At 32.2% G+C, this 9,285-nt stretch overlaps 1 protein-coding gene across 1 annotated transcript; it reads right to left on the reverse strand.

The window, feature by feature from the left end:
* Window positions 1-2,672: 2,672 nt before the first annotated feature.
* Window positions 2,673-7,546, reverse strand: LOC114380553 (vacuolar fusion protein MON1 homolog). Its single transcript, XM_028339664.1, has 14 exons — window positions 7,109-7,546; window positions 6,090-6,169; window positions 5,909-5,980; window positions 5,734-5,773; window positions 5,555-5,656; window positions 5,241-5,362; window positions 4,883-5,015; window positions 4,719-4,810; window positions 4,383-4,464; window positions 4,231-4,295; window positions 3,762-4,049; window positions 3,594-3,685; window positions 3,176-3,240; window positions 2,673-2,842 (listed from the first exon to the last, which is right to left on the reverse strand). The coding sequence occupies exons 1-14, from the start codon at window positions 7,529-7,531 to the stop codon at window positions 2,747-2,749; spliced, it is 1,752 nt and encodes a 583-aa protein (XP_028195465.1). The 5' UTR covers window positions 7,532-7,546; the 3' UTR covers window positions 2,673-2,746.
* Between the last annotated feature and the right edge of the window lie 1,739 nt (window positions 7,547-9,285).

Genomic DNA, 9,285 nt, shown 5'->3' on the forward strand with positions numbered 1-9,285 from the left:
AAACTGACCACATTGCAAAAGATAATATATAGATTAATAAATACAGTTAATATCCGAAGAGTGTCAATGCTATATCAATTGTTTAACATAAATATTATTAAAAATTAACAAAATAAAAAATTTGTTTTTGACAAAAATCATGGTATCATGTACATTTGAAGAAAATGTTTTCATACTAATAAGCATTTCTGTTGATATTTTGGTACATTAAATACAATTAACATATTTATATTAATTTTCTTATTATGAATTTCTTTCATTTACGAGAATGTATGAAATAATTTAAAATTAAATAATGATAAATACATAATCAAAAATAATTATTATTCTTGTTTTAATTCTTTAAAAAATGAGATGTTTTTTTTTAGAGCTTATAAATAAAAGAGAACATAAATACTACATTCGACTCTTTTTATTTGTACATTTTAAAAACATGTTCGTATTTGTTTATATTCTTATAGTTTATGATATTACTATTATTATTATTATTATTATTTACTTAAATAGATTATCTTGTCAGATCTAAAGATTTTTAATCACCTCCATTTAGCTTTTTTGACCAAATACATTTTTATAAATGTCTTAATATAATCTATTTAACAAAAAACATAATGTGACCTATTATCACCCCGATACCAATGGACACATAATAAAAAAGCCCAACTTATAAATAAAATAAATTTACTTATGAAACATATTTGTTTTTGTTTCATTTTATTTATCCTCTTTGCATATCACATCGATTAAACAATGGGCTTTTAAGCTTATTTTTTAAAATAAATAAATTAAATAAGTAATTTTATAATTTTTTTTATATTTTTATCTAAACTATTTTTACTTTAAAATAAACAGTTTTATGCTTTTTTAGAAGCAATCTCCTCCTTAAAAAAACACTTATATATAAAAAATATATTTTAAAGTTATTTTTTAAAGTTTAAACAAATTCACCCAATATTGAAAAATATCTCTATTTATCTATATTAAAAGTGTTTTTATTTTCCTAGAAAATCTTATTTCTTTCTCATTTATGAAAAATCTTTAAAGTATTTAAGAATTAGATAAAGATAAGAGTGTAATTAAAAAATAGCTTTTTTAAAAAAAATATCTGAGACGGGTTAAAAGGAAATAGAAAAACTGAAGAAGTATCCATATAAGATAGTATACAGCCTGTTTTTTTTATCTCCCCAATTTCATATAAAAATATTGTTCCTATTTATTTGCCCATTTAAAAAAGTTGAAGATAATATTAAATACTATCTTCTCAAATATATTTTTATCTTTAACTAATTCTTAAATATTGTACACACTCTTCATAGAGAAATATATTTTAGGAAGTTAAAAATATTTTGAATATAAATTATGTGTTTAAATATATCAACCTTAACTCATTAACATTTAAAATTAAATACATCTTTACTTACATTTACATACAAATTCACTTTATGAAAGTCTTTCAAATACTTTTCAAAAATACCAGGTACAAAATATTATTAAGCTGCATCTCGGTTCCAACTCAAGGCTCAAAATAACATTTTTTTTTTGTGTGTAAACACCCTCGTAGTTTTCGGCAAGTTAAATAATAAAGTACTGACGATATTAAATGCATTTCCTTGGAAGAAAAAAAGAATGGAAAAATTAAAATACTATATTGATTGAAGGAAACTTCAGCCTTTATTTTTCTATCATGTGAATGTGATATGACCTAGCAGTATTGGTAGTGTTTGGTTTTCCTTTCCTTGGAAGGGTCCTCTCAAAGAACCAAGCCCACATGCCATAAAATAACAGAAAAAAGTTAAAAAAAGACATCCTTTACTTTTGTGTTTCTCCATCTCAAAGAAGTATCTACCCGCAGACTGTGAATGGCTTATCCATTCCCAATTTCCTTGCCTCCATGAATTGAGTAAAGATATTATTTCATGGAGAGTAATGTTACGTTAGACTTGTCACTTTCTTCAAATTCACCAAACCAAAGGCAGATTCCATCCCCACTTCCTTGATAGCAGCTCAAATTCAGCCCAAACCAGAAGTAGAACCAAACCTAACGCCCACACCTCTGTGAATAAGTAGCTAAGCATGGGGCCTCAACCACATTACACTCACATATTCACATCATATTCAATGCACACAGGACAAACCCACCTTGCTCAAATCTTCAATCGATATTTAGACACAAAAAATGAAGCAAAGATGAGTCTGCAATCGTCCCGCCAAGCTCTCATCTATCAATGGAATCAGATTTTTATTACAATGAGCTTTAGATGAAACATCATCCCTCAAAAATAGCCCACTGGAGCCACCACACCAACCAAGGCCTTGTTTGGATAAACTCCATAAATATTTATAAGAGAAATAAATATTTATAAGAGAAAAAAATAAGAAAGTAAAATATATTGAAATTATCAACTAATGCACTCTAACTTTTGTAGAAGTTAAATGAAAAAAACTTATGGAGAAATTATCAACTAAGTGTATTAAGTTTATTTTAACTTATTCAAGAATTTATTTTACCTTCTTATTTTCTTCTCCTATAAGTACTTATGGAGAAAGTTATCCAAACATGACCTATAAACTACAGGACTAATGGTATTTGAACCAAACTGCAGTTCTGCTGTAAACACTAATATAAAGATTTTCCATCAGATACTTTCTTAATAGAACATAAGGGAGGGAAAAAGGAAAGAATAAATTCTACAGAAATTTTATTAAATAAACATTCTCGTACATGTTTACAGTATTTGATAGAAAATCACCATGAAAAGGGGCTAGCTCCTAGCAAAAATATTTCATTTTCCACATCTTTTACCCACTGACACACCCGATTGCACGTCTTTATTGCCAAGGCCTGCATACCTCAGTGTACAAAAATAGTCAGAAGTTATCCAGCCAGAGTAGCACAAAAATGCAACTCTTTTACTATCATTCCCCAAACAAATGGACTAAAGAAGATTTTTTTTACCAACTGCAGTACTCTTAATGAAGAAAGGCTAATAACAAGATACACAGTGCTAGGTTTCAAACTTAAGAAATTTTATTCAGATTTTCATTGAATGTTAATTATGAATATACAGTTGGCTAGTGATAGAAAATATAGTAGTTAAAGCCTATAAGTTCACGTTTTTTTACAAGATAAAATAATTAAGATTTGAGAAATGATGAAGGCAAGCAAAAACAATACCTTGTCTGCAAGGGGATCAAATGCAGCATAAAGCTCAAAATCCGGTGTTACCCAACAGAGCAGAACTGCCAAATAAAATTATTACAAGTCTGATTAGTGTTCATCGAAGCATCCAAATGTAATAGAGCAATTATATCCCACATGTATAGATTGGCTTGTCTATTATTGGTATGAATCTCTAAATGCATCTCACAGAAAATAAGGGGTTTGCTTATTGATAGAATCACTCTTTCTGAAACATCCGGGACTAAAACTGCAAAAAAGGACTATTACCACCTCCCCTTCTTCCCCATAAGAAGAAAACCGCAATTCATAGAATTCAACATAAATAAATGCATCAGGTCATAACTAGACTTAAAATATCACAAATCCATCACTTGGATGTATACTACAAAGCAAGAATTACAATATTTGTTACCGTAGTTTTCATCCCTTCTAAACTGAGTTTTGTGTGGCCCAATTCCTTTGTCATGCATGGATGCAAAAAGTTTCTGGTAAGCTCTATATAGTCTGCAACAACGGAGGCAGGTTATATTGCTGACAATAACAAAAATGCATTAAAAAAAAGCTACAGCAACATCGCTACCTTTTCTGCTGCTTAGGAGTGTTAATTGGTGATGAGAACTCTGAAGATATATATTGATCCAGATAAATGCTGCGATATATGAAATGCCACAACCCAGCAACACCACCAATGCGACAAGTAGGTTCCCTTTCAGGAGAATCTGATGGAAGCCTATGCTGACTCAAATGAGGAGATGATCCAGAACGAGGTAAGGGTGGTAGATCCTCAACATGCATGCCACCATCTAGCAAGGATCTCTGAACTTCATTAAGGACATTTGACTTCAAAAGGACCATTTCAATACGAATCCTGTGAATTGGCAAACAAGATTCTGAACCATGCAGCCAAGAAAGATATTGCTACATAGAGACTGAGGATCTCTTTGCTATGAATCATTATGTTCTTTCCTCTTTAATTTTCTTCTTTTCTCCCAAATAAAACATCATGAACCCAATAATAACAGCAGTCAGATTATTAAACCATCATTTACCTGCAATCCTTAAGATGATAAAATGCATCAGAACTTGTGGTCAGCAACATCAAGTATGTGTCATCCTGCCACACATGTAAAGCTCTGTGACCTCTGTCATTTATAAGATGTAAATCATATAGCAAATTTCAGTGCAATCAAATCTGACTCACATCAAAAAAGTGGATATAAGCATACAAAAATGCCAAAGCATTGTATCTCGGCAAGCAAACAGGAGAAAATGCTTCTGAAGTCCTGCATAGTCAAATCCCAAGAAGGAGTAAGAAAATGCAAAAAGGCACCCTAAAGTAAACAAATCCAAAGTCCAAATGATTTGCTAATGCACTGTATTTAAGAAGTTTTATTGTTTGTGTCAAGCAGACTGAATAGATAGAAAACTATACCATCAAACATCAACTAGAAGTCTAGACTGAATGAAAAGTAAGCTATACTATCAAACCATCTCTGAGATGCTATCTAAAAGATAAAATAGTGTCAGTTCTACTTACCTAAAGGATTCTGATGACATAACAAAGTTGGCCAACAGCAGCATATCATCTGGATGAAGAGAGGCTTTCTGAGCACCAACTAGACTGATTACCTGCTTTCAATCTTTAATGAATTATTTTATCATTTTATATTAGCATGCAACTAGACAAATTCAGTGTTAAACCTTGTGTCTGCACATCAGAATAGCAAACAGAACACCAGAATCAGCAACGTCTTGCAAGATAGCACCAGCAGCTTGCCTGGTTGCATATGCAAGAGGTAGACAAGTGTAGGCATGAAGAAATGTAGCTGGATTCCTGATACGATCAGAAAAATAACAATATTTATCACCCAAATATAACATAAGAAATTGGGAAATAAGGGGCATTAAACATACAAACAACCGTCAGTCCCCAACTCTGTCCTACCAAGGAAATGCATAGAAGATTACAGAAAAAAGCACCCTTTATCTTACAGAAAATGTTTTAGTATTTCTATTTTGAAACTAAAAGACAAACTGTGCACAGAGCAGAGAAACAAACCAACTAAAAGAGTGGATTAGTGAAGAGAAGACAATGTCTGTTCCACCAAGCAAGGGTGTCATATCAAACTTCGGATTCTTCTCAAAACATCTGTTTACTGACTTTGTTAGTATAACAATCATCTGCACACATATCAACAACAGGGATATATCATACAACTGCTGCAACATAACTAGTTCATCTGAATGACAAAAAAAGACACAATAGCAAGTTGAGAAACAAAAGCTGAAGAAACAGGAATAGCAAGCAAGCAAACAGCAAATCATTTTTCTTGGGACATACAAGCATCCAACTCAAGTCCAACTCAGTTATACCTGACCATGAATAAGCTCCAACTGCCCCCTTAGTGACTCATAAGGCTCTTCTGTGCAGCTGATGCAGACCAAGTAAATTGGTCCTTTTACAAGAAAAACCACCTGTAGCACAACTTTAATGAAACAATGCATTCATGAAAAAAAAAAACCTTTTACAGGAGAAAAGTGTGCGATCAGACCTGATGCTTTCCAGCCCTCACCAATTTGACATGGTCACCCCTGAAAACATAAAAGATAGCCATTATAAAATTTACTCAAATTATAGTCAGATAAAGACCCAAATGTAATTAGGAATATGGCTGTAATTAGAAACAATCAGGCTATAATTAACCAGAACAAAGACAGCTACAATACCCATTCTCCACAAAGGAAATGATTGCTTGCAAAGTTGCTGAAAAACCAGCAAGCTTGTGTTCGTCTCCATACCTGAAACAAGAAATAGAGGTACGAGTCATGTTGCTTGAGGTAGCAATCCCAGAAAGAGATATGAACAGCAATCAAGACGAGTTTGTGTGAGGAGTTGATAAACACTAACCTAGAATATATTGGTTTGCCAGAATGACTCAGAACAAAAAAATGCTTCTTCCTTTTCCTCCATGAAATGGAAGCATCATCCTGCACTTTATTCATTAATCAAACAGAATATGATATTACAGCCTTTACAGATATCTTCAGTGTAATGCCCTCATATTGCTTGAATTTAAAAAATAAACGTCTGTATCAGAAAATATAAAGTACTTCACTGGAATTTCCAAATATCTCATAATATCCACAACAACAGTTTGTTGGAATTCAAAAGTTAATGATTGAAACCAAAACAATATTTATTCAATTTTGTTTCCCATTTTCCCATGCAATTTCTTATCATTTCATATCTACTCAAGCATTTACTTTGTGACTATAGCAACCAGAATTCTAAGTATAAGAGAAAATCGTATCATTTTCATTTCTACCAAAGCATTTTAATTGTCACTTGCAACCAGAATCCTAAGTAAGAGAGAAAATCCTCAGATGCTAGCCCCCCTCCCGAGGGCCACAACGGCGCATTTATGATTCTACACAACTGCTTATCTCAGCACAGGTTCTACTTATGTAATAAACTCAAAATCTTGATCATCATAGACTTGGCACAAAAAGTTGAATGAGTGCAAAGTTAATAACGGAACTGTCTTGGAATAAACCCTATACTGCAGCATTTAATCTTCGTCGATGAAATCTAAGGAGCAACTGAAAACGCAAAGAAATAAGTTTCAAATTTATCACTCGTTTTGTTCTAAGTGTGCGTGTAGAATTTTAAAACCATTCATCAAACACTACTTCATCATAGTCGATGATAGCCCGAAAAAATATCCAAATGTAGGTTTCCTAATCAATCATTAGACAAGCCGTATTTGCATTATGACGAGAACAATTACAACGGTCACACAATTCTACATGAAACTGTAATCAAATCACTAGATCAATAATCAGTCGTTCGTTCATAACAGTGAGTGAGTGAGTGAACGGAACTAACACGAACTAGCAAGGAATTTTGCGAGAAGCGTGTATTTATACCTCATCGCCGTGTCGTTTTCCGGGAAGCCAGGAGGAGTGAGAGGAAGGTTGGGAATCGTGGATGGTGATCTCTTGAATTTCGTGGTGGAGGACGTCATCGACCTGGGAGACGCTTGTGGCGGTGCTGCTGCCGCCCCTTTCAGCGGCGTAACCGCTGCTGGTGGGACTGGAGGGGTCGGAGGAGGGTCGGGCGGAGGATCCGTGAGAGAGCTCCGGTGGTTCGGAATCGAAGAGGCTCGGTGAGAGAGGAGGCAAGTGGAGTCGGATGGGAGGGTCGGAGTCATGATCCGCTGAACTCATCTCACTCACTGCAATTCTCCAATTGTGAAAACGAGAGAGAGAGAGAGAGAGAGAGAGAGAGAGAGAGAGAGAGAGAGTTGCTGGTGCTTTGCCTCCAGTGTGCATCCCGCTACGCAATGCCATCTGTGGGCCGGCCTAGCACGTTTCCAGGGGCCCAAGCCTGCAATTAGCCACTCCTACTTTTAGGCAGTTGCTTTCTGCACCTTCAATTGCTTCCTGCACATATCATTGACTTTGTTAGTAAAGGTCTAAAGGATTAAGATTCGGTTGCATCCAAATCTACAATATTGGCTTTCTTACATTATTTATGTATATAATTGGATGTAAATATAATGTTTTTTATATGGATTATATATAATCGATATAAAAAATTTATATACCTATATTCAAATATTTAAATTGTTACAAATAAAAAAAGACACATTATAATTATATGCATAAGAAACTACTCTTTTAACTAAAGTCAATCTCTGCTAGTAAAATTGTGTATATTTTTTTTTGGACAGAAATTGTCTACTTTAATGTTACAAATTTTTTAATGATTAAATGAGGAAGCAACCAATGAGAAAAGGCGAACGAGCAACGGACCCATTGGTTCCCACTTCCCACATTCATCACAAATTGGGTGCAAGGAAAAATAACAGTCTCAAATTATAAGATTTGCTTCTGAATTCAAAAGTATTTTTTCAGTATAAAATGGACTGATCTAATGAAAAAAGATTAGTTAACGGTAGATAAGAAACTTTAAATGTGTCTGATTAAAAAAAATGGGACTTAAATTAAGTCATACAATTTTTTGCCTCCACCACAAAATTAAAATTGGTAAATTTGAGCCGAAAATGTTGTTTTGATGAGTAAGAAGTCTCTGGCAATTGTCGTGGATAGATGGGGTCATAGGCCTAGGTTTTAGTCGCAAAACTAAACCCACCCAGTCATCAATTACCCCAAATCTATATCTCAGTTGAGATGAAAAAATAGATTCAAATCTGATGGATATTTAAAGGTGAGAAAGATAATTATTTATTTATTGAGATTGAAGATGGAGATGAATATTTATTCATAAAATTTTGTAGGAATGAATGGGTGGCTCATATGGTTCTACACATGTGATATATATAATAATTGAAATGTGTTATTTAAGTAAATAATTTATATTATACATATATTTATTTGTAAGAATATACTTATGTTTTTTTAATTCAATTTTTATTTTAAAGTCACATATTTATATTTTTCAATTCAGGTATTGGTGACATAATTGAGATTATTGGACTAATTAAAGATTTATTATTGATTTTATTTCATGTAATTACTTTTATATTGGAAGGTGAGTGGTATAAGACCATGGTTTGACTTGTAATTTTTATGTTAATCCTTTTATGTTGAGGTTAGTTAGTTATCCATATGTTCACAAATAACATTTTAATTTTGGATTGACTTATAAAAATTAAATATTGTTTTGTGTATGTAGGAGGACGGTATTAGATTTAACATACCTTTACACTATATTTGTTTCATGAATAATACATTCATGTATATCATTATATATCTAAGTTTAATGAGAAATTTTGTTAAACAATTAGAATATTAACTTTAAAAATTATTATATTAGATGATTATTTTTATAATGTTTAACTATGATTTAAATTTTTACGATGTTATGTTTGTCTATTTTTAATATTATTTTATGGGTGCTTAGATTATTTAAGAATAAATTTTCAATTTATTTATAATAAATTTTTAATTAATATATATTTTATCAATTTATTAACTTAATACATAAATAAAGTTGGGTCACAGATGGGATATATATATATCCAACAAGTAAATTAAAGTTGTTTCATGGGAAAGAATGAAATCGGATACACATTTTATAA

The sequence above is a fragment of the Glycine soja genome, chromosome 12, assembly GCF_004193775.1.
Source record: "Glycine soja cultivar W05 chromosome 12, ASM419377v2, whole genome shotgun sequence".
Lineage (NCBI taxonomy): Eukaryota > Viridiplantae > Streptophyta > Magnoliopsida > Fabales > Fabaceae > Glycine > Glycine soja.